The sequence below is a fragment of the Nyctibius grandis genome, chromosome Z (genome assembly GCF_013368605.1).
Source record: "Nyctibius grandis isolate bNycGra1 chromosome Z, bNycGra1.pri, whole genome shotgun sequence".
Taxonomy (NCBI): Eukaryota; Metazoa; Chordata; class Aves; order Nyctibiiformes; family Nyctibiidae; genus Nyctibius; species Nyctibius grandis.
The window spans coordinates 95,059,091-95,087,089 of record NC_090695.1 but is presented as its reverse complement, the minus strand read 5'-3'; the positions used below and the strand labels follow the sequence as shown (position 1 = coordinate 95,087,089).

The 27,999-nt window shown below is 38.5% G+C and overlaps 1 protein-coding gene across 1 annotated transcript; it reads left to right on the top strand.

The window, feature by feature from the left end:
- The first annotated feature begins 34 nt into the window (after positions 1-34).
- Positions 35-27,999, top strand: IQCE (IQ motif containing E). Its single transcript, XM_068423873.1, has 22 exons — positions 35-179; positions 1,581-1,628; positions 2,280-2,322; positions 3,738-3,878; positions 4,164-4,295; positions 5,270-5,340; positions 6,033-6,146; positions 6,810-6,860; positions 7,400-7,470; positions 7,696-7,768; positions 8,176-8,225; positions 10,861-11,018; positions 11,525-11,580; positions 11,890-12,098; positions 12,915-13,019; positions 13,381-13,483; positions 15,729-15,824; positions 16,543-16,566; positions 17,661-17,756; positions 18,874-19,004; positions 19,737-19,855; positions 24,307-27,999. The coding sequence occupies exons 1-22, from the start codon at positions 138-140 to the stop codon at positions 24,435-24,437; spliced, it is 2,064 nt and encodes a 687-aa protein (XP_068279974.1). The 5' UTR covers positions 35-137; the 3' UTR covers positions 24,438-27,999.

Sequence of the window (27,999 nt, the reverse complement as noted above, 5' to 3'; positions counted from 1 at the left end):
CCATGGTTTCCGCAACCCGGAAGTGCCGGGGAGGGGAGGCCAGCGCTCAGCCCAGGCCGCCCCGTGCCGGGCGCCATGGCCCGAGGCCGCCCCCGCCGCCCTGCCACCCGCTGAGGCCTCCCCGCCACCCTCCCGCCATGGCCCGGGGGACCGGCGAGGCAGCCGCGGAGGGGGAGCTGGTAAGGAGCGGGAGGCGTGGGGGGAGGAGGCGCCGGGCTCGGGCCTGCCTCAGCCCGGGCCCGGCGCGGGAAACGCTCCCGCCTGCCCGCGGGGCCGGAGCAAAGCCTGGAGCCCCCTCAGGCTCGCCAGGCCGGTGAGGCGGTGGCTAGAAGAGAGAGGAGGACGGCTTCGTCCGTCTCCAGCCCGCGGGGTTCTGCGTTCTGCCTGTGTCTCCTTGGCTGGCCGGTAGCACGGCGCGGGGGGGTGTTGGCGTTCGTCTCCCTCCCCCTCGGCAGCCACATGGAGGTTTTGAGGCCGTTTGCTGGGAGCCACCGTGTTCTCTTGTCTGTCATAGGTGGCTCTTGTTGAGCCTGTTTTGCAAGAACAAAGGGACTGTGAAGGTTTCCAAGGACTGCAGTGTTTTTGTTACTGCACATCAATATCCTGATGAATGTTTTGTTGTTTACTATTTCGCGTCGAGGCTGGGCGCCTTCCACGTTCTCCGATTCCTAATGCGATAGCTGCAGTTAGGTAGAGAGATCTCCCAGAGTGATAAAAAGACCTTAAAATAACAAAAATAATCAGTGTGCTGCAAGGAACATTGCTTCAGGAAATTAAAAACTATATGGCATGGTGTGTGAGATGTATACCTGCGTGCTCTCAGCCAGCACAAAAAGCTGTTTTACCTGCTCTGTTGCTGTCATTTCCAATTCCTGTCTGTCAACCAGGGTTCTCAAAAATGCTTCACCTCACCCTGCCTCTTGCAGAGATAGATCAGCATCTGTCCAAAGAATGGTGCCGCAGCTGTGAGCACCATGGAGTCAGCAGCAAGTGAAAATGTTCATTCTGTGAGGGCAGCATACATTCACATAATTGGAAAGCAAAGTGGAAATTTTCGTTCTGCTGTGGATGCTTCTATTTGAGAAGCAAGGAAAGTTGTCGGCTCAATCTGAGGAAAAATTAACCACTTTTTTGATTCCTTGGTTTGGGGTTTTTTTCCTCAGCCTGATCACTTCTCCAGTTGAGTTTACTGAACATTCCCATAGCATAGCAAGGGTAGGAACAAGTGAGTGAGGAAGGGAACAGATGGATGAGTTGCTGCTTAACTGTTGCTCGTGGAGAAATTCATGCAGAACCAGCATCTTGGAAGATGGGGCACCTGAAGGTTCAGCTGTTGTAATGTTGTGCACTGAAGTGCATAAGTGTCTGGCTCGAGTCTGAAGTGACTTGCACTCTATCATACAGAACGTTTGTATTAGAGTAAACAATGCTGGTTTTTGCAACGGTGGTGACACATTTACCATTTGAATGTATTGCACTCAAACTTTATTGTGATAGTAACAGGATATAAAGTTTTCTGGTTGTGTGTTATAACCAATTACTTAGTAGCAAATGTTACAGTTAATGTCTCTGTTTCCCAGGGAGGTGACAGCCTGTCTGTGATAACCTGTGAATCAGATACAGAAACGGTGAGTTTTATTAATGGCGCGCTGTGTGTGAATGCCTCGTAAGGCCTCTCAGCATGTTCTCACCCATAGTACCTCCGCATGATGCCTCCTGGTTGATAAGACACCCTTCAGAGAGGAAAGGTGACAACGTTACTGCAATGTAGTTTGATTGCAAAACCTCCTCTGATTTCAGATGTAATTCTGGCGCCTAATTCTCATCACTGGGTGCTGCAAATGATATTTGGCTTCATTTTGCTGTTCTATCAAGTTACGGGCCTAAGTAATCCTTTTACAGAGTTTCAGTGGAATTGGATAAGTCTTTCCTTTAGCTAAGTGGTTCTACAGATCAGCCGCTACTCTGTGATCATCTTGAAGTTGCTGCTACTTGTGTCCAATACTGATGGGGAAGGTCTTAGTGTTCTGAGCATGAACAGACTACTTTTTATCTGTACCATAAAACTTCAGTAGGTACCACCTTAATTCTGGTGACTGTTACGGTGGCCAAATCTGCATATACTTAATGCTACTATTTTTCTTTTCTACACAGAAGATTTTGTGTTATTAGAACTCTTCATACAAAATGGAGATTGAAGGCAGTTTTTGAGATTGTATGCTGAAATCTTTGAAAAGTGGAATACTTTAAATACATAAAAAATTCTTTTTCTCTTCCAGAAGTTAAAGAAGAAAATTTTTCACAAGCCTCCAAAGTCACCAAGTAAGTGTTCCAAAATTTTTTCTTCTGCGTCCATTATTGCAGAACAAGATAGATTTGTGGGACACAGGAACTGGAAGAGTTACCTGAAAAAACATCTTATTGTTCTCTTTAGAATTATTCGCTGGTGTGTGCAGAATACACCTATCTGAGATTTGTCCTGTAACCTGTGAAGTTAGACTTTTATAGGCTAAATATGGAAGTTTATGAGTTAGCTGTAATTTTTGATTCTCCAGCTTAAACTACTTTCTTCTCATATTATCCCTTCTAATGGCAAGCATTCTGAATTTCTTTTTCTCTCTGTCTTTTTGGAGAAATGCTAATAATTGCTGTGTAGAAAGAATCTAGAATTACTGGAGCTACCTACCATCCAGTAGATACCTATGTTTGTAGATTAAGCAGTTCTCTGTTTCATTTCTTGGGTTTTTTTTCCATATGACCTTAGAAGTACAATGTTGTTATTAGAGCTGCAGTTTTAGTGTGGTTTTTTTCCTTTTTTTTTCTGGGGTTTATCTTTCTTACTATACTTTTCCATTTACCTTCCTTTTTATACTTCCAGTGAATGTTTCAAAGTCTACTTTACCTCAAAGTGTTGCCGATTGTTGTTACTTTGTTTTGTTTCTAATACATTAAACAATGCTGTACTTTTAAATTTCACTTTAGCTTGAGGAAGAGGCATGCTCTTATGGTAGATGTACATCTATCTTCTCTCTTTTCCTGAAATCTCTTTGCTTGCCTAAATGATGGAATTTAAAATAGCTGTTTAATTTCAGCTGTAATGTTTGTGGCATTGCCTCTTACTGTATGTACTTCTCTTGGTAATTTGAAGACTAACTAGTTAGCCCATATAGTGCACATCTATACTAATAATTTGAAGTGGAATTAATGTCAGTAGTTGAACCTGATCGCCATACCTGAAGTAGTAATGGGAAGGGCTCCCCAGCAGTTGCATCAGACCAATTCTGTTCTTCGAATACTGCAAGAAATTTGCTAGTGGATTAGGAGTGATAGTTACTTCTGTCTGTTTAGCCATACATATTTTTCTGCTTGATAGGACATTTGTATATACATTCCTTGAAAGGTCAATTTAATGTATGAATTTAGACGTGCAGGTATCTTAAGGATGCCTATCCAAACTGTACATGTAAGTATTTCTACATGCGTTGAGTCACATTACTGTCACTGTGTCTCTTGCTAAGCCTCTTGATTTTTTGGAATTGGATTTTTCTTTATCGTGATTTTCTTTTTTTTGAAGTGAATGTCCCATTGCTCTGTATAAGCCAGTATGTCGTATGCTGTTAAATTCTATTTTTATAAGTAATAGGACTGTGTCTGGGAACCTTGAAGCACAAGACAGAAAGAATTTTTGTGACCTTGAGCTTTTTAAGGCAACACTGAGATATTTTCTTTTCTTATAGAGTCTCCATACAGCTCTAGCACACAACTGTATCCTAAAAAAGCTGCAGTGTGGCGATCTCTGCAGGGAACAGGCAGTGCACGTCTCGAGAGTGCAGCTGTAAAAAACTCAAGGCAGATGTGGCTGAGATCACTGAAACAAGGTATTAGTATAGAAACATTATCTGCATATATGGATAAAATTCAGTGTTGGGGACAGCTTAACTCTTAAAAAATAGATTTGTATTTGATTATAGGCTACATAGGAAGTCATTTCGCTATTATTTATTTGGGTGGTTGGACTTACCTAGTCTTGAGCATTGGAATTTATAGAGGGAATAATTAACAGCATCTGGAGCTTACTATGTTGCATTTGCTCAGAATAAATCCACAAATTTAATTCACAATTATCCCTGATTTTTGCATTTTTGTTCCATTTTTGTTGGCAGGAATGAGCCATCCTCTGAAATCAGATGTTGACATGGGGCATATGCGAACTAACATTTCTAGTAGCACTCCGGAATATTTGAAGGAAGCTCTGGGAATGAAGAAGCCAAAACATTCTCGTTCTTCTAGTAATGGTAAACTATGTAATGGTGTGGTAGATAAAAGTTAATGATCTTTTTTCCATGTAAAAACAGATGTTGCTTGAGATCTTAGCTTTAGTAAAGCAAGAGCCATTTCAGTTTAGCCTGTATTAAAATATATGTGTCAAAATATGATCCATGAGATACTTTTTGAGATTTCTAAATTGTATGACAGGGGTTTCCAAGTTTTTTGAGCAATGAATCACTAGTAGCTTTTAGAACTTTTTGCAAATTGCCATGCATCTGCAGCTGAAAACGTTGCAAATATAATGTAGTTCAATGGGCCAGCTGTAGACAATTTATTGTGACTTTGCAAAACACAGTTTAGGAACCATTGATAGAAACCATCTGCTTGCTTGAAATTCTGTGTAATTGACTCCTTTTACTTCTTCTCTATAAAGTGTTTTATCATGTGGTTCTGATATTAAAATCAATTGAGTTTTATGAGAAGAGCAAAATTTAAAACTTCTATCCTGCTTTTCTTAAAGGAGAACTGTAAACTTAAAAATCCCACTTCCATTTAAAACGACACCTATACTGTTACTGGTAATACACAGTTTCTGGCAACTTTAAAAGATGATAGACTTTTACATTCTAGGCATAAATAGAAAAATGCATTCTGGACATCTTTTAGAAATCTTGTAAATAATTGATTTGTTAGGATGAGAAGACTGCAGTCTTCTGTGAAGTGTATATCTTTCTTGAGATGGATATTTTAATCTAGCACCAGAGAGAAGAGAAGTGATGAGGAGAAATTTGCTGTAAAATCTGGCAGAAGTTTCATACAGTAACATCTCCATTTCTAAAATTAATTTCCTTGCTGATTTTTCTTCTTCTAAAAAAAAAAAAAAAAAAATCCTAGTCTCCAGTTTGGTGCTGTTCTAGGTATTTTCCTTTAACTGTAAGGTTTCTGGTTAGTTAAAAACACCTCTTTCAGATCTGCTTATTTTACACATTTCTTTCTGTAGGCTACATTCCTGGAACTCCTGACTACAAAGAAAAAGAAGATATGTATGATGAAATTATAGAACTGAAAAAGGTACAGTGTCTCTGATACTTACATATCATAGCGTTGCTCTGTCCACCTGTAGATGTCCAAGCCTTGTTGGTTCAGAATACTTTGGTTTCTACAACTGGGACATCCAGCAAATTTTTTTGCGTTTGTAATGTAAGGCTAAACTAAACTTGTGTCTGTTTAAGGCAATTTCATTGTTCTTATGGTGTGATAGATACTTCTGAGTACTGGATATGGAAGCCTTGAAGTATACCCAGTCCTGAACCCCAGCCATGGCCCTAGCTGGATGCTGAAAAGGTTCATTGCATTTGGTTTCTTTGTCCCTCCACCTCCTTTTTTTAAATTTTTTCTTCCCCTGGGCTGTTACCCATCACATGTTAACAATTTCTCGGTTGAGTTTATTGCAGTGTATGAAGGATGAGGACTGGGCATGTTGAACACTAGGGATATCTATAGACAAATATCTTGTCTGTTGTGGATCATTTGTGTAAGGTTGCCTTTCTGTTAAACCTTTTCCTTTTCTCTTTGCCCTGTCACCTCCCTTATCTGTCAGCCCTGATCCAGTGTGGTGGTCTCTTTTTTTTTTTTTTTTCCTCTTTCGCTTCATCCTCACCATCATAATTGGATTGTTATTGACATCAGAATGTGTTTCTATGTGAAAACTCAGTGTGTTTCTATTTCTGAAATGTGCTTACAATTTTTCTCCCCTCTTTTAGACAATACAAGCACAGAAAAATGAGGGAGATAGAATGAAAACTAAGCTCCGTCGACTAGAAGAAGAGAACAATAGAAAGGATAAACAGATTGAACAACTGTTGGATCCTTCCAGGGTGACTATTTCTTGGGGGGGACAAAAGTGGGACAAAAGAGTGCTGAGCAGTGTGATCCTCTTCTCCTTGTCTCTCTAGATTTCAGGAGTCTGTAGTGTGTTGGCTCCTAGGAATGATGAGCTTGAATATGAGAGGTGGTTGGCTGGTATGAAGGGATTTCTGTTTTGTATATCTCAGCTCATCAGTCCAGCACAGTTCAAAGGAAGATCATGCCATGCTGTGCAGATAAGTTTATTTAGCAAAGATACTTTTAATTTCTGAAGGTAAAATTAAAATGCTGTCTCTTTAGAGCCCCACTTTCTGAATATTTTGCCTGCAAGTAGAAGCGAGTTAACCTCTTTCATGATGACTGATGCATGTGGTCCTGAGACCTGAACCAGGAAGCTAAAGATGAGCCTTATTGTCAGACCCACGAGGTGGAGAAGCATTTAGGGTCATAGTTAGAAGACCTGAATTTCACTGAATTCCTTGTGGCTGTCATTTTCTGTGTGCAGATCTACATCTTGGGAGAAGTGTGTTAATATAAAGCAATGAGCATAGGGACTTCAGAACTTAAAGCTGTTGGACTGTGAAGATGAGTAGGTTAGAAAATTCTGTGGAAAGAGCCGGCAGTAGAATAAAGTAGCAAGGTTGGTCACTTGCTTTATCTGTCTTATCTTGCAGGGCTCTGAGCTGGCACGAGCTTTGTCAGAAAAGAAGACTGATAATGGATGGGTAATAGTTTCTTCATTACCTTTTGCTTTCATTTTTCCTTTTTTTCTCTTGCCAAGCTGAAGCACTACTGATTAAAAAAATAAAATGAAGTAAGAAAGAATAAGCAATTGGGGAATCATGTAACCATTATTTCTATAGTCAGATAAGAAACCAGTAACAAAGGTCTGGAATTAACATTATTTTAGGAAGCCTTCTTGAATTGTCATTGTCTTGAATCTGTTTAGGGACCATTCTCCCTATTACTTGCTGCTTTGAATTTAGCAGGGTAATGGGCAGTTGTTTTTATTTAATGATTGTGTATAAATATCATTAAGCTGGTTATGCTGCCACAGATATAAATTAGGGATCTGATTTCATTAGTGTTCTCTTTGTCACAGGGTAGCAGACATGCATATGACTTACTAAGTACTGAAGTATGTAGAAGTAAGTATATCTGGTTAGGTATAATTTATAAAGACAGGGCAAGATTATGGAGAAATGGAACTTCTGTGAAGAGATGGATTATTCTAGGGCTCATGAGCATTTTGTTCTTTCTGTAGGTGGTTAGTGGATTAAAGCAGAAGATCCTCAAGCTAGAACAACAGTGCAAGGAGAAAGACAACACTATTAAGTATGACTTTGGGAGGGGTAGAGGCTGGTACTGGATGAGATAATAAAGGGAATTTGAAATCCATGTTATTTTTCATCTGTATTCTTCTGTTCCTTAAGATGTTTTAATGAATTCTGCGAACATATTAGCAATTATAAACCACCCACACAGAAATTGTAAACCAACAGGTATTGCAGCATTCTTGCTGGTCTGACTGAATTATTTTTTGTATTATTCTATTTTCAGCAAATTCCAGGCAGACATGAAGACCACTAATCTGGAAGAAATGAGAACAGCTATGGAAACCTACTATGAAGAGGTATGTCTGACACGTGCTTCAACATGCATACAGGAGAGGAAGTTGTTGAGTCAAAGTATAAATGGAATGTTTTAGATGGGTTTCTTACAGCTTAGCTGGACCTGTCATTGAAATTCAATTTTCATAGATATTCTCATAGCTCCAAATATATGTACTGAAAAACCTTTTTTTCTTCAATAAGTTGAGTGTTAACCAAAAAGCTGAAATAAATAAACTGATGTACATCCATAAGTGTCTAGATGAAAGCCAATATAACAGTAGCTTGATTTTCAGTGGTGGCATCATTGCCTCTGCTACTACCCAAAGAGTCTTGTTCCGATTTTCACATAATGGACAAATGTGTTGTATTAGCCATGTCAGCTTCCACAGCTAGCTACTTAACGGAATCTGTATTTCATATTTCACAGGTTCATCGTCTCCAGCTCCTCCTGGCAAAATCTGAGGCTATGAGGAAAAAGTATGTTTAATTCTTTTGAGGCAGATGATTGCGTATACATGTTTGATATATCACTCATATACTATAGCTGATGGAAAACAGCTACATGGGAATCGTTTACTTTGTCATTTAGATTGCTGGATTTGCTTTTTCATACTGCTTTGGTTGGCAAAGCCTTGGCATATGTCTTAGTCATGTTTTTTTTTTTTTCTTCTAGATAGGTTATTTTGTGGATGTGGAAAAAATACTAGAGCTATGTAAAAAGAACATGAAAGCTCTGAAAATTTCTCTCTGTTAAATAAAATCCATGTTCCCCCATAATCACACCTATTCTGACATCACTGGTGATTGAAACAAACTCACTATATTTTTTGCATTTTACTCTTGAGTCAGTTCTGCATCTTGCTCTAGGGTGTATGCTGCAAAGAAGGTATTTTGGAGTAAACGTTATTTTCCTGTGGTACAAAGAGACAGCTTTGTAGGTCAGGGTAGCTTTTGTGAGACACCCATGAGTGGCACTAGTAAGACATGTCAGAGAAGCTTGTACTAGTGCTTGTCATTAGTGTGCAGGTGTATACATGGTGGTGAGGATAAACAGTCTATAGAGGAAATAAAAATCAAAGCAGAAAAGCACAAGACAAAGCTCCAGTAAGAGAACAAAGTAAAAGCATCTATGCAAGTGAGTGTTATTTGAGCTGAGAAGAGGGTAAGAGAGTCTTGTGGGATAGAAAAATTTGTTACAACACCACTTCAAAATATGCTTGCCCTCCTAGTGTTAAGTACAGGCAACTGTCTTAATTTTGGGTGTAATTATTTCGATTGATAGAAACATATGAGAACTCTTTATGGGTCATTATGTATACTACTTGTGTTTCCATAATTCACTGTCTCTTGTGGATTGAAAACTGCAATTTGTTTTGTCACTGTTATTAAAAAAAAAATTCTCTCTTTTGTCTCAGGCATGCAGTGACTAGCCTCTCAACGCTGTAAGCCATCACACCTAATTTATTTACAGGTGAAAATGAGTCATCAGGTCTCTTCCTTGTCCTCATTTATTCATAGCTTCAAAAAGCAGTGGTCAGGGCAGTCTCTCTCCATTACATGACTGTCAGTCTCTACTTGAGAGGCTGAGCACTGAAATAATAAATGATGTTGAAGGTCAGGACTCTGGCACATAGAAAGAGTCATAGGGAGAGTGTTTCTTTCATGATGCTTGTCTACATTATTTCTGGCTGAAGTGAATGGCATTTAGCTCCTCTTTTTCAGTGTTAATGCTGAAATATGATTATATGTGAAGCTGTAGTATCCAATCTATCTACAGCTAGAAACTAGGCAACCTTTTGAGTCCTCAAAATGGTTTGCAGTTCTTTCATTTAGGTTTTGATGAGCTTAAAATAACAGTACTCAGTGATACGATTATGATTTCTGTCATTTCTGTCACTTCCTGGTTTTGATGGTATGTGGTGTTTTGTTTTTCACTTTTTTTTCCCTCCTGCCTGGGACAGCTGTATGAATCCATGACATCTGGACAGCCTTATTTGTTTGTTTTTATGGCTTCATTACCTTTTGATTTCCAAAAGGTAGATTAGATTCAGCTTTTCACTCTGATGTACTAATTGTAGACTGTCTCCCCATTTACCTTGTGATTATTCCAGTGGATGGGATGTAAGATTCCTTCACAAACTGTTCTGTGATTGTCATTGGCAGCGGCATTTGTCCAAAAGTAGGTCCATCAGTTACTTTGGACCTTTGTTTCCAGAAGTAAGTTTTTAAGAATTTTCTCATAGCAATAAAGAACAAGTATTTCATCTCACTAGAAATCTGTTTTGTGAACAAACTTTACCACTTTGCGCATCTAGAAGCTAAGATTTCTTCCGCCTTTTATTAGAAAAATTTAAAAGGCAAAATCACTGTGATATACTTAAAACAGTTTTAACACATAGCAGGCTTTCTCTTTTCTGATGCCTTTTATTCCCATCACATTGAAGTTAGCTCTATTCTTCAAATCTGTTTCAAATCTCTCATTGATTTAAATATATCTTAAATGAAGAAGAAATTTCTCTGGGGTTTACTTTCACAGAAGTAGTTTCTTTTACATTAGAAAATACAGCAGTGTGTTGGATTTGTTTGAGAGTTACTCCATCTATGTATAGCCCTCTCTCTCCCAGTCTCAATCTGTTAAGTGAAATAAAGTAATTCAGAGCACGCAGGTTAGCTTTCTGTGCTGAACAGTTTTTGGAGGAGTCTCCCAGTTGGCTGAAGATAAGTGTTTATAAATCAGCGGTTGACAGAGCACTGGTAAAGCATTATAAGGTTGGTTAACAAAACAAACAGAAAACCAAATAAGTAAAACTCATACAAGCACCCTTGCTTATGCATTAATGAAAATGAACTTTCAAAGTTTCAAAGTATCCTCTTTCTTTGACACAAATTAAAAGAACTGTGAAAGTGTTGAGCAAGATGGTCTTTGAATGTTTTTTCCTAAAAGAATAAATAACTCCTCTAGTAAAAAATGTTGAGAAATGCTGTTGGGGTGGAGCTGAGACAGTTAACTTAGCCAGCTGACTTCAATAGTGAGGCTGTTCCAGTCTTTTTAATGCTGCTTCTTTGTTCTCTGCTTTTAAGTTAACTTTCTGGTTTTGACCCTATTTCCAAGAACAGAGGGCAGAGATACCCAAAAACGACTAAAGGCACTGAATGCTGCTGTCCTGAGATTATCCAGGAACATCAAGGAACTGCAGAATGAGAATCAGAGGCTGAAAGAAGATCTAGATCATGTACTGAGCAGTTCTCCTCCTCCCGATAACACAAAAAGTATGTGCTGAAAAATTGGTGAACACGGGGCAAGGGATTTAGGTGCATTTGAAAGATGTGTTTGAGAGCAGGACCCTGCAATGGTAGATATAAGGGAGTTATTACAAAGGTGAAGATTCAGGAGGGGCAAAGGTTGGAACGAGAAGTTTCTTAACAAGAGTCTCTCTCTGACTTCTGGATATGCTGCTCCAGTCAGACCTGAGTTTCCTTTATTATTATCCCTGAGAATTCTGGACTGGAATCACTTGAAGATTTAATGTTTCACTGGAAAACTTTTTCAGTTGTTGAAAAATGATGCATGTGAATGGTTTGTATTGATTTCTGAGGTAATTGGTGTAGAAGTCAGATATTTTAAGACCATTCTCATTTTTTCATTGCTGCATATTTGAAGCTGAGGTTCAGAGGTCTTTAGATGGTCTTTCTATATGGACAGAAGTTTCAAAAAGCAAGAACAGTGTTGACTTACTGATACAGTTTCACGTTTAAAGCTTTGTTATTGTATTTAGATTATAGTGAGTGGAGCAGACAGAGGCTGGTGAGGCGGATTTCAGAACTAGACAAAGTAAGTGCTCGTAATCATGTGGCCATCTTATCTGTCTTTGAGCAGGAAATGCAGAACCGCTGGCCTTGTGCTCATGGCATGTAGTCCTTCAGTGTATCAGCCTTGTGCATTCTGGCTCATACATGTAAACTGATGTCTGTCCCATATGGCCTTCCTCCCTTTCTTCTTTTTTCATACTTGTTACATATAGATGCACGTTTTAGAATTAACTTCCACTTGATCTTTTCTCATGGCCTGAATAAAATATTTTTATGCTAAATTTAGTGTTCTTTTTTTTTATTATTTTTTGTGTAAATTTATCCTGTTTAGAAAGTATGTGCTATGGAGAACACCAGGGTGTCATCAGCAGATAGCGAGTCATCGCAGTTACTCGCTGTGTCATCTTTGCCATCGGCAGACCTAGATCATCCAGCCTCTCAACAGGCAGACCATGTTGAGGAATGTCGTCGTCTCCAAGAAGTAGTGAAGAAACTGAAGAGTGACAGGAAGGCACTTCAAAATCTCCTACTCAATAAAGAGTAAGTACAACTCTTGTCTGAGATGTTGTTCTTTTATTGGTGCAAAATATTTAATTATTTCCTATCACGTTATGGAACAATGTAATAAGTCCTTCATACTTTCAGCAACAAAACAAATTTTGAGGGTCCCTTCAGCTTTTATTTAAAAAAGCTTCTTCTAGTTGTACTAGCACTGTAAAATTACATTGCAGGAAAAAAAAGTCCGTGAGAGGACGGAAAATGAGAATTTCTGCTTGTGTCTAACACATTTTTCAAGATGTATTTTTGTGCCAACCACACTGAAAAGCTTTTGAAGGGTTACGTGTGACTTTACGTAGCACTTCTTGCAAGTATTTTGCTGTAAAAGTTTGTCTTTTTTTTTTTTTTTTCAACGTGTTTTGCCCTGATCTACCACTTTCTGCGTTTAAGCCTGCCTTCTGCCATATGATGCCCTGTGACTTCTTTTCTCCCCAGTAAGCAATTGATTTGTAATTTGTATTGCTTGGATTCGTTTGGTGTGTCAGTGCGTAAGGGCAGGCAGGTTAATGGGATCCTGAGCAGAGATGTGCACACAACCGTGTATTGTTGATAAGACACTCTGCATCCTGTATCAACTCACCTCTGAACAAAAATGCATAGTGAGAGCATGCAAAGAGGCCTTTTGCTTCTGAACAATGTATGCTTGCATTTTGCTTTGTTTAAAAGGAAAAATTAAACATTTAGTTACTTTACAAATCTGAGAAAACCTATTTTATTTAGACATTTAAACAAAAAATAACTACTTTGTTGAAGTATGACTGTCTTAAGTATTGCTTAGATTTCCTTCTACCTTTGTAGATTAGATATCAAGCAGTTAATGGAGGCTAAGGCTGAAGTGGAGCTGGAGCTGCAGAAGTGGCAGAACAAGATGAAAGAAAAGAGTACAGAAGAGCAGACTTTAAGGTATCATATTTGTATTAGTAGATCCTTTCAGAACCAAAAAAATATCTGTCAAAGTACAATTCTTTTTTGAAGTGGCTCAAAATCCACAGGATTCTAGATACAATATTAGTAGTATCAAGGGTAGCATTGAAACCTTGGGACTCTTTAATTTTAATGTAAGGCTGTGCTATCGCAACTTGAGAATTGATGTTACATGTCTGTTACTGTAAGAATATGTATCGTGTTATCCTGAGCAGTTTCCCACTTTGGCTTTTAAAAAAAAAACCAAAGCAACCAAATCCTATTAAATAGGTTCAGAATTTTCAAAGCAGGAACAACAGAAAATTTCTAGCTATAAATATCTTTGCTTTTCCAACCATAGTGAGGAAATCCAGAACCTGACACAGAAAGTAGGGAAATTGGAGTCAAAATTGGAGGAAGAGAAGAGACAAATGGCAGAAGATACAATGGAAAAGCCTAATAAGGTACAGACGCGTGTTTTTGTTCGTGTTTTTTTTTTCCCTTGCCTCTAACTAATATATTGCAAATTGAGCTGATAGTCTAAATAGCTGCTAGTTGTACCTTTTCAGAAAGGCATTAAATGTTGTCATAGAGATTCTGTGATGGTTAACTCCCAGAGTTCGTTGATAAGTTGTTTCAATAATTACCACCGCAACTTGGGGTTTTTTTGGAGCAGTTCTCTTAGGGATTATCTGCCCCACCATCGCTTTTTTCGTATTCAGTAGAATGTTCCAAAAAGCTTACACTTCTAAGTGTTTGAGGTTTTTTGCTTTACTTTCTAAGAAAAAAAAGACATTTGTGGCTTTGCTTATATCTTCTCATAACATCTGAACCCATTAGCTAATTTCAATCCGATTTTGTAGAGGACAGGAGGTCTTGTAGGAGTTGACAGATAAAGGATAGAGGCACAGGTAAGTGTGCACATTGGCAGACTGGCAAAAGAGAAAAAACCCTATTCAATGATTTTTATGCTGGTCAGGTGATCAGTTAGGGCACATGTGCTGTCCAGTCCGGAAATATTCATTAGCCTTTCTGTTTGGATGGAAGCTGGGTACTCTTTCATGGGAAGGTTTGCAGGATGTAGAGCGCTAATTGTCATGAAATTGAGGGTTTTTTTTAATTCCACTGCTGATGGGACACCATATTTGAGTAAAGAATTGGGGAAGATGTCAATACAATAAATTAAACCCTTATCCCCTTTGAATTGAAGTTTTTCTAGAGTTGATGTATTCATAACCTCTTCTTTCTAGATTTTCCAGTACCTAATACATATATTTGTGCATCTATTAACCCTTGACAGTCTTAAATGGGGCTCTGTAATCAGTTGGGTTGTTTTGTGAAATATGACTGAACGCCAAACGTTGTTGTACTGGCCTGTAGAGATGAAAGGGCGCTGACAGACATGCTTTCACATGCAGTGTGGTCATGTTAATCTCATTTCACTAAAAACTAGTTGAAAATTATTACTGGGGATTTTGATCATTTGTACTTAAAAATAAATAGACCCTGAAATACAGGTAATAAAAAATATGAATAAAAATGTCCACTGGCTTAAGAGGGTGCTTGTTTTTGATATACTGTGCAATTCTTTAGATGCTTTTTTGTGTGTTATAGGCTGATGGATGCTAGATGATGTTTTGAATACCAAATAACTTGAGTCTTTAAAAACAGCCAACAAACAGTTCCTTTTTTCCTCTTCAGACTATATATATTCTTGGCCAGTAACCATCCATTTATTGAAATGTTCCCATTATTTGTAATTATCACTAAGTTCCTACCAATTTTTCATTTTAATAGTAGGTTGTCATTTTTAATATAACATGATCCATTTGCTAAACTTAAGCCTGTAACTAGTGTTTTTAGGTTATAAATAAATCCTTTTCACAGAATCAAGAGGGTTTTTTTCAGAGTCTATAAAATCTCTTGTTCCTCTACTTAGAATTTTACACCAACAAATTAAATTAGTCTTAAAATTGCAGTTAACTTTTGTTTGGCAAGTGAGATATGACAATAAGTATGGGATAATTAGGGATCAAAAGAATCAGATAGTGAGAGGTGGAATATGCAGTAACACCTCAGAAGAAATAACTGGAACAAAATCTTGTTTTGTTCTTGGTTTCTTTCTTTTTCCTCGAATTCCTTCAAGATAGAGGAGTAGAGTTATGCCAGTTTACACAAGCTCTCCATCTTGTGGTGTCGTATGATGGCCAACTCATCAGTAAGCTTAAACAGATGATTATGGGGCCACAGTTGCCAGGAGGAGACATGAGAGAGCTCCCCAGTTAATTAATACTAGTCTTTCCTGGGGAAGAACTGCAAAATTAGGTATCCTGACATTTGTTCTCAGTCTGTCTATAAGATACAAACCATTCCTGATCAACAAAGCAGTGGGTTCTACTGTTGGAGTTCCTATTGCTTTAGCAATGCATAGAAAAATAGCAGTATGTGTAAATGAAAACCTTTCCATTCCCATGCTCTGCTAACAGCTAAAGTGGGGACAGGAATGTGTTTCACTGTAACAGTCAACTAGATTATGAGTTTGAACATGAGCAGTATGAGAGTTTCCTCTTTAAGGTCCTTCCACCCTGCAGGCAGGATGAACATTTAACAACTCTGGTGCTGATTTTTCCAAGTCATTTGTAACCCATTTCCCTCACAGAGTTCCAACTTGTGTCTTTAGTGTACCAAGTTAAAGATTCTCCTTTGCAGTCTTCACCAGTCTGCATGGTTAAAGGCAAAGAAGATCACAAGAAGGAACAAGCAGCCAAAATCATCCAGAGGCAGTGGAAGATCTACCAAAACAAGGTGAGATTCTCCTATCAGGGAGCAGTGAGGACATCCCCATCTGAATCTTACTTTTGTTTTAGTATCTACAGTAACCTGCTGCTGCGCTCCAGGAACTGTAGCAGTGCTTCCCAGTACAATTCCTTACCACCATCTTCTCTTCCACCACTTTTTTCAAGCCCTTACTGCTGCTTCTTTTGCCTTTGCTCCCTAGAACCCTGTTGTTTCTTCTGTGAGATAGCCAGTTTCTGAATGAAGGAGTCTGGGTGAGCAGAGAACTAAGGAAGCGTAGCAGTGTTTGAAGCAGCACTGCTGCTGTTGCTTCCTTGGGGTATGACTGAGAAGATAAATTCCCCTTGCAGAAATTCTCCAAACAATGCAGGAATTTTCATATATTGAGTTACACTCAACTAGGACAAAATGATCTAGGAAAAAAGCGTTGCCCTTAAATTTTGTGCTATGGGCAGCAATGTAATGCTGCTTTTTTCCACATATAGGACGTATGGTGTGAGATGGGTCTTTTAAATGCTTCTTAGGAAACTAAAGACAAAAGAACTATCCACACATCTTTCAAAGATTAAAAGCTTTTTTTTTTTTCCCTGAAGTTTGTTGTTTCAGTTTTCAGGGGGAGGTGGGACAGATATTTGTGTGTTTTAATTGTTGGGGAAAACTTGGAACATCTTTATTAGATAATGCCACAAATATATACAAGTTTTAACTTAGGCATTCTTCATTTCAGAAAGGAGAAATGGCTCTGGATGAGGTGAGTGTGTTTATAACACCCAGATTTAATTTGTATCAAAGCACAAACAAATAACTTTTTTTTATTTTTAAAGAGGTTTTATGGTAATGCAAACTGTTGTACCACGATCATGTTTGTTCTTTAGGCTGGCTCATGATCTACCTTCTGACATCCTAGTTTTGTTTGATACATCTTGTCAAAGCGTTCCCCTTTTGGTCTCAGATTTTCTGTACTTGGTACCTTCTGCAAGATGAACGCTTCTGAAAATTTTGAACAAAATTTGATAGAAACAGACAGGGAGGTTTTTCTATATTAGATAATTCTAATAATGCTTTCATTTTCACTATGATGAGTCTTCAGAAAGTTTTGAAGTAGGAATTTGAAGCCTTTGCTAAGAAGAAACGTCTCTGAGTATTATGAAGAAATTGACTTTGACAAACGTCACTTTTTGATAAATGTTTTGCACACAGGTTTTGATTAAACTGTTTTTTCGAATAGCACAATGTAGCATCTTACATTTGTTTCTTCCAAAACATTAAAAATCCTACTTTCAGAAATTAGAACAAATTCTAACCATGTGATGCAAACATGCTGTTTTACATTTAGATGCTTTTTGTTGATTAGAATCCAGTAAAATCTCTGAGTAGAGAGGAAAGACTTATGTCCAGCATAATCACCACAATGGTCTGACAGACTTGGCTTGATTTCTGGTTGTACCAGAGCATCACAGAGCCTGCTGGGTAGCCAGAATCTAACATGGGAATGGGAGCATGTTGCTCTATATGTGAAATACAGGCTAGTGTTGGCAGCTGGAACTTAACTGCATTTGCTAGGATCAGTCATGAACACCTCCCAGATTGAATTTAAACCATGGAGGTGTATGTCTATGGGTTGTCACGGGCTGGGGATTCTCTGGATTGCAGCAGAGTACCTCTGAAGTAATGGGGATGTGTGTGTATCCCTTAAACATAAGAAAATGTCAAGACATCAAGGAGTTTCCATTGCACAGGGGAAAGTTATTTTCCCCATATGCCACTTCCCTCTGGAGTCTTGTTTTAATTTATAGCTGCCATCTTTCAAAGGAGCTAACACCTACTTATTTCTTTCCATGCTAGGCTGTTGTTATGCTTCAGGCAGCTTTCAGAGGACATTTAGCTCGACAGAAACTGTTACTGAATAACAGGATGCATGATGCAAAATCTCACAACAAGGTAATTGTTGGGGCAAATGGGTATCCAGGCATCCCATTATGTTTAGTTTACAGTGTAAAGTACTGTACTTCCAGACTTAATTCTCTGAATCACCCAGTGATGTTGTTTTAATGCACTGGTTGGCAGCACCACTGTAGTTCCAGACTTCATTCTCTGAATCACCTGGTGATGTTGTTTAAATGCACTGGTTGGCAGCAGCACTGTAGTTCCGGAAAGATATCAAGCTCATTCCCTAGCCTTTCTTGTCATCTTCTTTAGTTCACAGTTTTTCTTAGAAATAAAGCTATAATTTCTCTGCATTATGGACTGTAACTAGGTCTCCTCTTTTTTTTCTGGTTCTCGCATCAGCTAATAATGTACCCTTTAACTCTTTAGTTCGGAGTGCTATTGAAAACTGTACTTGCTCTCAAGGGTTCGCTACTGAATCATTGTAGTAACAGACAAACCTTTGTCACTGAGGTTCAGAAATAAGAATTTGGAAAGCATCTTTGATTGGATTGAAAAGTAAAGGAGTCTTGCATGTGGCATGCTCAACCAAAGATTTGTAGTATCCTCTGTCATGTCAAACTTGCTCCAGATGGCTCAGTTCTGAATATGAAAAAATTTCCTTACCAATTAACCGTTTAGGTTCTGTAAATCATTTGCCAACTTATATGAACATCCTTTGGACCTTTAGCAGGCTAAAGTTAATTTGTAGTTCCCATCCAGGTTGTCTATCTGGTTGCACTTTACATGTACTTTTATTTCAGTAAACTGGCCCAAGGTAGTAGGATGGAATACTTTTGCTTGATACAAGCAGAAGATACATCCATCATGAAGGTTGCCTTACCTCCTTTGACTTTTAAAGGTTTCCTTCCTGGAAAATAAATGAACTTTCCTTGTAGGTGTTTGCTCTTTCATTAATTGAATACAGATGGTTCAAACCTTGTATGATGATCAGATTTGCATTTCCTGCTGGTTTAGTCTTATAGAACCTTAAAGACTGCAGACGAAAAGATGGGAATATTTGCTCTACTACCACTTTCACAATCAGGAGTAAAATTGTGAAAACTTCTGTCAAGTTTCTGTTCAATCTGTAAAAGGTCAGTTTTCTTTAATCTGATTGATTGCTTTTCAGAACTCCTACATGTCTTCCATGTCAAACTCCTTGAGCTTGTCTTCTGATTGCAAGGAGAAAGATGAGGTTGTGACATTAATCCAGTCCATCTTCAGGGCTCACTTAGCACGTACAGTACTGCTGGAGGAGAGGTAAGTGAGGAATAGATATTTCTGCAACATGCAGTCACAAATTGTTGTTATTACAGGAAAGGAGTCATTTTTTATAGAATTTGAGTGTGGCTTCCTTGGCAGAGAAGGAGAACAAGGCTATTGTTCCAACAAAGACGAGGGAGAGCTTGCTTGTGAGAAAATGCTAAGGGTATGCAACTGAAAGGGTTTCTTGTTGCAGCAGTAGTCTTCCATATCCTGTTGCATGTTCTCTCCCATAGCAATGAGGAAAAGTAAAGTAAAATAATTGCTCTTTGGGAAAAAGAAAAAAAAGAAAATTATAGTTGCTATCAAACTGATTGCTAGTACACTCGCTTAATGTAAGTGAATCCGAAGCCCTGACATGTAAAAGTTAAGGGTTATGTGGAGGACGAACAGGGAAGAGCTAGAATACCCTCTTGCATACAGTCTAGTGACTTAGCTCAGGAAGAACGAGGTGATCTGCTTACTGCTTAGGTTTATGATGACTCTGTCTTGAAAATACTTCCTTTCTCTCCAGGGTTTACTGCTCTGAAGGTCTTTAATATTGGCTGCCATGGTTACAAGGAGAGTTACATAGTTGTCACCTCACTTTAATGTCTGAGTTCAGTTCTGCAGGTGATAAGCTTTTGTCTTGTGGAGGCTAGCAACACAAGAAACTTTTCTGCATACCCTCTAAAGACAGACTGCAATTCCTGTTCTGTGCCTCATGCTATGCAGTGTGTCTTTTTGCAGGCCCTCTGTGTCTGGTGCACCAAGTGAGAAAGCAGATTCTGCAGTTTACATTACAGAAAAGAAACCGGTCTCAGCAGCACTCCAGAGACCTCCTTCAATCTTCATGTCATCTCTTCCTGGTAATCTCATTTTCCTCTGTGTTCAAAAGTATGTGGGTTTTGAGTGGGTGCACACACAACTTTATAGAGAGCATCTGCACATGCACACACATGTGCAAATGCATACTTGTACTCTGTGTGCATCTTCTTTCAGTTTGATGACATGTTGCTTATACTGGCAAGTGCAGTCCCGTACATAAAAAAATAAAAGCTTTGACAGTGTCAGTACCAGCTTCCTCACAGCGCTTTGCCTTTTTGTCACAACTGTGGTTTAGAAGGTCCCTCTTGTGAGTGAGTGGTAATTATTCAAGGAATATGGTGTTCCCCTGTATTGCCTCTCTACTCCCTTTTCAATCCCCCCAGCCCTGTAGCTGTAGTATGGTACTTTCCACTACATTTTGGGCCCGAAGCCATGGACAAGCTGAGAACATTTTTACCATCCTGACTTAGTTTCTGAAGGGGACAGACATCTGGTAAAAACAACCATCCTAGTCAGCCATGTGTATTTAGTCACGTTTTTTTCAGCAGTCCTCAGTTGCTGCAGTAAGGGGAAAAATGAAGTCCTGGATAACCTTGCTAACTAGTACAGCTATAATACAAACTGGGAAAATGTCTGTCTTTTTTATGGCTCTTATGCCATTTGGTTTCCTTCTTGAATTCTTCATTGCTGTTTGTGAGAAGATGGAGTTAAAGCCAAAGAGGCTTTTAAGAGGATGTTAGAAGTACTGAGTAGGAAAGGCAAAAGAATGATGCAGATAAGACAGCCTTAGACATGCAGCTTCAAAGGAGTTAAAAATAAATTGAAAAAGTTTGGTTCTGTCCAGAATGGGATATTTTAGGCTTTTATGGACCAGTTGGAGAAAAAAGAGCAACTTTGAGGGTGACCTGAGAAACACTGACTTGTTTTTTCTCAGTGAAAAGCTGACAGTCTCTGCAGACTTGCTCAGAAACAGAGCATACTGTAAGCAGCTGAGGCTGTTTCTCTAAGATAATGAAGTGTGGAATAAGCCAGATTTGCAGGGGTTGTGAATGCAGAAGTTAGCTTTCAGTGAAGGAAAATGTGTTTAAGAAACTTTACTGTATTCCACTTTCAGGAACATATTCTATTTTGTGAAGGAGTAGGTAGTACTTCCTTCTGAAGATGTTACAGTTTTGAGTGATCTTAGTTATGTCTAGTGACAGTATCCAGAAAAAAAATACTGGAGCATCCTGTTTTGCCTAGGTTCTACTGCAGCAGTCATCATTGGTGTGCTCAGTCTAAACCCAGAGTAAATCAGTTGTTAAAATCTACTGAAAGAGAAAGAATCACTAAAAAAAAACCCAAACAAAACAAAGCAAAAAAAAACCAACAAAACCAAACCAATGTTCTTTGTGCTTCTGAAGAAGTGCTTCTCGGACCCAGGGAAGGATGTAAGATGAAGCTAGTCTGGTAAACGCAGTAGTACGAATACTAACAGAGCACAGTCAGTGTCTAGCTATGAAGTCTTCAAAGCTAACTTCTATCACAGATTATGATGACAAAGTGATGAGTGAAGAAGTTCTGGAAGAATTTATACCGGAAGGGATAGAAAGGAGACCATAAGCATTCAAACTTTCTTCCTTGCAGTCCTTTTCTGGTGAATATTGAAAAGGAGAGATTGGGAGCAAAGCAGGTTATATTTGCTGCTGATCTTCTGAATATGGGAGATGTTTTCAAAATCTGGGATGCGGACAGAATGCATCTAGGTAGATTGTGAAGAGGCATACTGGATATGTGCTTCTGTAACTGCGCAACTGCCAGAAAAAGACTGACCTGCACTAAATAGCCATGTGAAGTATTAGCCCTTGATTTATTGGGGGCTTTAACCAAACTCTCCCAAAAGACAAATTGGGAAAAACCTACTAGAGGAAGAAGAGCATTGCGGTGTAAATGCCACCTCTATGAAGAAATGTGACCCCTCGGCAATCTGTTTGGTTATAGCAGGGTTTTTTGCCATTTGAATTCATGTAGCTTAAACAGGTTAAAGTTAACTACAAGTCCAACATCTGTCATTCCTAGCTCATCACTGATGTAAAAATCCACTAGCAAAACTGGTTTTTGATGTAATGTTTTTCATTGAGCATCCTGCATGGATGTACATGACACAAGGAGCTTGTTTAACAGCTGAGTGATTTAAAGCAATCAAATTCCTTTAGCTTTAAATCATGCAGCTGTTGAACAAGCTCTCGCTTCATTTGTCCCAAGTCCAAACTTGCATTTCATGACCTCTAGATCTTGCAATGATCTTAAACTTTCAGTGAAAGTATATATTGCAATAAATCATGTAATTTCACTAGCCTTTTGGCATTATTTTGAGAGGAATGGGAAAGATGAAAATGTGTTTTAAAGAACCTTCCTTATCTGCTGGAATGAATTTATATAATCCTGGTCTAGCATTGCAGACTTTTAATTAATTGTTTGCATCAGGTTAGATGTCTGTTTTCTACAAAAAAAAAAAAAAAAAAAAAAAGGAAAAGTGCTGTAGCATTCAGTGCTGCTGCTCTGCTTGTCTTCAGACTGTGGACAGTGCTTGGAGGTTTGTAAAGTCATTTCTGCTGTTTCCCATGAAATGGAACAGATAATAACAATTCAGTCTGTGAAACTTTAGCGTTTTGTTTCTTTCTGTCAGGGGAGTGGCAGGAAGGAAGAATATGTTCTGTACATGCACAGCAATCTTGAATAAGGGCAGCATTTCTCTCTTCATATCGCTAGCCACTCTGGATAAAACTGTTAATTTGAGACTTTTTTGAGATCATAATGAATTTACGTACAACCCTTAACTCTAATCAGTGCTTACCCCTTCACAAGCACGAAGATACAGTTGTCGCTCTGAAGTTTATTAAACTGAAGATAAGGACAATAAAATCTCAGACATCAAGCACAGGATATAAATCAAGAGTGATTTGGACAATATTAAGTTATTTCATATATAATATCTGTTTATTGTTGGAGTTACATCTTCTAGTTATCATGCCTGCTTCTGGAAGTTCTCTTTGCTTATCCTTATCACCAGTATTACTGGCTCATAAATCTTCTGAAAAACTATTACATTATTTGTTGACTGATGCAGGGAATATTTTCACTTAACTAGAAAGTCATATGTTTCTTTGCTTCTGTAGGTTGAGGTCAATGGAATGGCCTCCCTGCATTCCTCCTTTCCATTCACAGGCTCTCTGTCTGTCACTCTTTCTATTTCTGGGCTGGTTGTGGTCCCCTTTCTTTATTCCACATTCCAGTTGGTGTGTATGCCTCCTATTCCATACCGGGAGGCTTTTTTTCTGTGTCAGGAATCTCTTATTTCACTATGAGACCCATGACATGTCTGTTTTCCTCCCCAAGTAATATTCTTTGTGTGCCTTCCATTTTCCCTTCAATTTCAGTGTCAAAATCTCAGTGTATGGCTTCTTACTTGTCTGTTTCCTCTTTCTACCACAAGTCTTCTTGATTTGTTCTCTTCTCTGGGAGATAGTCTTTTCAGAGAATTGATATTTGAAACTGAAAAATAAGTGGAGCTGAGGGGAGAATACTGTTCTACTAGGTATTAATAGCTGAGGGGAGGGTATTGTGCTAAAGGTATTAATAGCTGTCATCATTTAGTTCATAGATCTTTTGCAGAGGAGATACAAGCTGCTAGTTCTGCTCATTTAGTTCATAGATCTTTTGCAGAGGAGATACAAGCTGCTGGTTCTGCTCATCAGATCTTAGGGGCCTTGTATGTATCCATTTTATCCCTCTGATTTTCCCATATTTACTGGAATCATGAGGGTTCTATCTGCTCATGCCCTGAACATTTCCTCAAATGTTGGCGTCTGAGATGCATAGAACTGTGCATCCAGAAAAACAGCAAAGCAGCAAAAGAAACAAACAAACAACAACAACAAAAAAATCCCAGAAACCTAATGGTGTGGTGTGGTCACCATTTTTATTGCCATTAAGTAAGGTAGTACAGCATGTGAATAATATTTTTGGTGTTTTATGGATAAAAGGATGAAAGACAGTCACAGAGAGCTTCCATCCTTTTTTTCCCCCTTACTGATTTCCCTTTTCTCTACCTATGTCTGACTGAAGTTCTCATTATGACCTTTCTGCTTAGCTTAAGCTTGCTTGGGTCATTTTTTCCTTTTCTGGCCATCTAATAAATATTTATTTTTATGACCTGAGATGGCTTCAATATCAAATTGCTTTACTTTGTGGTGTGTAACCACTTGCAAAGATTTAAAGACAATAAGACAAATCATGTGTGGTCAGTATGTCAACTTAACGCTTGCCATGCATGGTCTTTCATTAAAGAGGAACGGGAATAGTTATACGCAGGAAAAGATAGATCAGAGTTATTCATAACTCTAGGTAATTCTGGAAACTTAATGGCTCGGAGAATATTACATTTCCCACAAGGGCTTGTTTTTGTGAATGTTGTTTATTGATGACCTTGTTTCCTTTGTAATTATTTCAGCCAGGTCCTCAGAGAAGCAATCGCAGCCTACTCCCTCTCTCTCTGTGGATGAAACGCACTCAGACGATTCGGATGATATTGTCATTGTCTCTCCGTTATTGCAGATGAAGAAAAACTACAGCCACTTTTAAGTTTTGGTAACAGGCTCTGGTGATCTTGAATTATTCAATTCACAAAACTATTTCTACCAAGATAAAGCATATCAAAGATGAAAAAAGGGGGAGTATCAGCCCCTTTTTAATGACAGTTGTCATTATTTCAACCATAAACGAGTAATTGTTTGGTATGTCATCTCTGCAGACTTTATGGCTAAAAGGTACTGACTGTTAACCTTATTCTCCTGGTAAGCAGAGGGAGTTTGGATTTAAAAACTAAAACAAAACACTTCAATATTTTGTCTCACAATGAGGATTATAAATTCAACTGCCAAATTTAAATGAAAGCAATAAAGCCTTAAGCCATTTCACATCAAAATTATTTTGTTTCAGGTCAACTGAAATAATTTGTTTAATCAGAAAGTGGTTAATGACATGGCTCCAATTTTCAGCCTGTGTATGTGAAGGGGAACAGCTTATATTTGTTGCCAGGTCCTCTCTATTTAAAAATTTTACTGTGTCACATTTTAATATCTTTTTTTGTTTATTTTTATATTGAACATTTACAGTCTGTGCAGACCTTGTAAAGGCTTTTAGAAAGCCATTTCTTTGTCACAGAGCTATTCTAGGCCTACTGTATCAGCAGGGTTTTCTTATATATTACTTTTTCCAAGTGTGCTTGCTGTGATACATATAGTACTATTTTATATTTGAAACATCCGATCACATAATCAATTTTTTGTATTTGTCAGAGAAGGTGCATAATAGCAGGAGTGTTCTGTGAAGGATGCCCTTGTGACTGCTGCTTCTGCTTACATATCACAAATATGAGTGGACAATGCAGGGTCATCTCTAATATGTGAAAACACTTGACGTAGGAGATATGTTGCTTTACATCCTGTTTTAGCTTCCATCACTTGACTCTCTGAATTTTTAATCTAACTAGATTGCTCATACGCTGAGCACTAAGGGGTTTTAAGTCTAATGTTGCTTTGCTGTTGTTGAAATCTCTTCTCAGTACTACCTTTGCATGTGCACATTATATATATTTATTTGTATATATACTGTGAGTGCACAGTAAGTCCAGTCACAGGCTGGGAGAGGGATCACAATATACAGCCATATTCTGTCATCAGGTAAAGTTGGGAGGCTGACTGCTGGAAAGTATGGGCACTGTCTGCTCTGTTCTGAGGGATATGGATTGGGATGACACAGGATAACCTGTGGAGTTTGGCTTTGGAATAGAAGTGGTAGTTGGATTATAAAAGAAATTAAGACTACATCCAGAAATAACACTATTTGACAATGTCGTTGTCCATGGAAGGACCAAAGACATAATGGGCTGTGGAAAACATGGTCAGAGGGGTCTTTCTAGATCTCTTATGCAGACTGTACCCATTCTTGAATGGAAGGAGGACCTTATAGTTCCTGCTATCATGCCAATATCTTTCACAGGCATTACAATGTGTGGGGGTTTTTTTAAGGTGAACTAGGTAAATTATGTAATATTTACTGGAAGGAGAATTTAATTTTACAAACACACAGTGAAGTTTTTGTAGAGACCCTAATGGTTTCTTTGTTATCAAGAAGTAATAAAGACTCCTGTAAACAGAAAGCACACTTTTAAATATAAGATTTTTATCACCTTTTCCCTCTTCTTTTTTAAATTAAAAATCAGTCGCCACTCTTTCACAGAATACTAATAAGTCAGAGCTGTGTCAGTTCTTTGATTTCGATGAAGCACTATCTGAGGCTTATCATAGTTCATGCCAGTACTTGCAGCCAAAGAGGAAACTGGATGGCTGCAGCACAATGCAGCTGATTTCATTTAATCCCATCAGTGGAAATGCTGCCTGTGCTATTTCCAAAGGCAGTTTTGGGAGCTCTCCATAGCCAAAGCAGTCTGAAGAATGTCATTTACACTCCCATTGGGTAAATTTTTCCTGCTGGTACTTTGGTCACATGACTGTCATCTGCAGAAAGGTTAAAAAAAGTATATAAAATAAAAGAATAAAAGGGATAGAATCATCTTGGTAGAAGCTGAGACCTGTTTCCCTCTTTTTCTGGAAGTCATGTTATGAAAGTCATTTACCTAAATAGACGCAGAGCTCTACGGAGTTGCTTATGTATAACATTTCAGGTCTGTAACTGTGCCTCTGTCATGGATACCTCCAGAGAGAGTAACTAGAGCCGAGGACTCTGACACATTAAGGGGAGAGTATGTAGTGTGTCAAGACCCAGACTGATATAAAATACCTACCTAGTTGTTACCCTGTGGGGAAATACTTGGACAGCAAATATAATGAAGATGACAGTCTTTTACTTTGCTGTGCTGTAATAACCAATATGAAAGCATTAGGAAGTAGATACAGAGCAGAAGGATTTGCATCTTAACTGAGCATACGACTAGCAGTAGTGCTGTCACTAGACAAGTTCTGGCATGAAGGGGAGATAGTATCTTGGTATGACCCAAAGGCACAGACAGAAATTAGGGTGAAAAGGAGCAAACATGTTCTAGGATGAATGAAAATGTGTCTAGAGCTTCCTAAATTTGAGTCTGCTATCTCCTAGCTATCAAAAATCTGATACTTAACTTGAGCTGGGGTTGAAACTCATATCTTAGTTTGGAAGATAACTATATGCTCACTGCACATCAAAAGTTTGGTGTGGTACAGTAGAAAGAGAAACCTCCACGGTATTAGTAGCCTTTAATGGTGTTTTGTTATATACGGTAATGGAATGTGTTGACACGAGTAGTAATTGACACTAGGTTTCATTCTGTGGTTATCTGTCTGAATGCCAGCACCTGTAAATCTCGGAAGAAGTGTGGAACAATAAAGGAAGAAAAAGTTGATTTTGGAATAAACAGCGTTTTTCCTGAACGGGGAGCTGAGGACAGTAAAAATTGGTGTGGCTCAAACATGTCAAGATGGGCCCAATACAAACATTCAGTTTCTGAAAAATATGTCTTCTGTAGAAAGCACTGGTAACCTTGTGGGGGCATCAAGGTCCTGAATTAAAATTAAACTCCACTGTAACCTACGTAACCTAACAGGATGCTTTCCATTTTCCTGATATGGGATAATGTTGCCTACTTAAAACCTTTTGCAATTTACTGTAGTGTTTAGTTAGAGATCTTGTGTGAATGTAGAGATCTGACTTTCATGGGAAGTCATCTCTTTTGATCTCTTTTTGCCCTTAAGTGCCTATGCCTGTAAGTCTTTACTGAGGCATCAAGAATCACAGAATCACAGAATCAATGAGGTTGGAAGAGACCTCTGGGATCATCGAGTCCAACCGTTGCCCTGACACCACCCTGTCAACTAGACCATGGCACTAAGTGCCATGTCCAGTCTTTTATTAAACACATCCAGAGATGGTGACTCCACCACCTCCCTGGGCAGCCCATTCCAATGTCTAATAACCCTTAAGAGCTGAAAACTGTCTTGTTTTCTGCATAGCTATAAAAATAATCCCTGCACAGGCAACTTTTAATATAGTTGAAATGGAAAAGGATTAATCTTGGCATATGAGAGTGCCATTAATTTTTATGATCTTTTTAATATTTAGAACTGTGCAAGTCTTTTATGTAATTTAT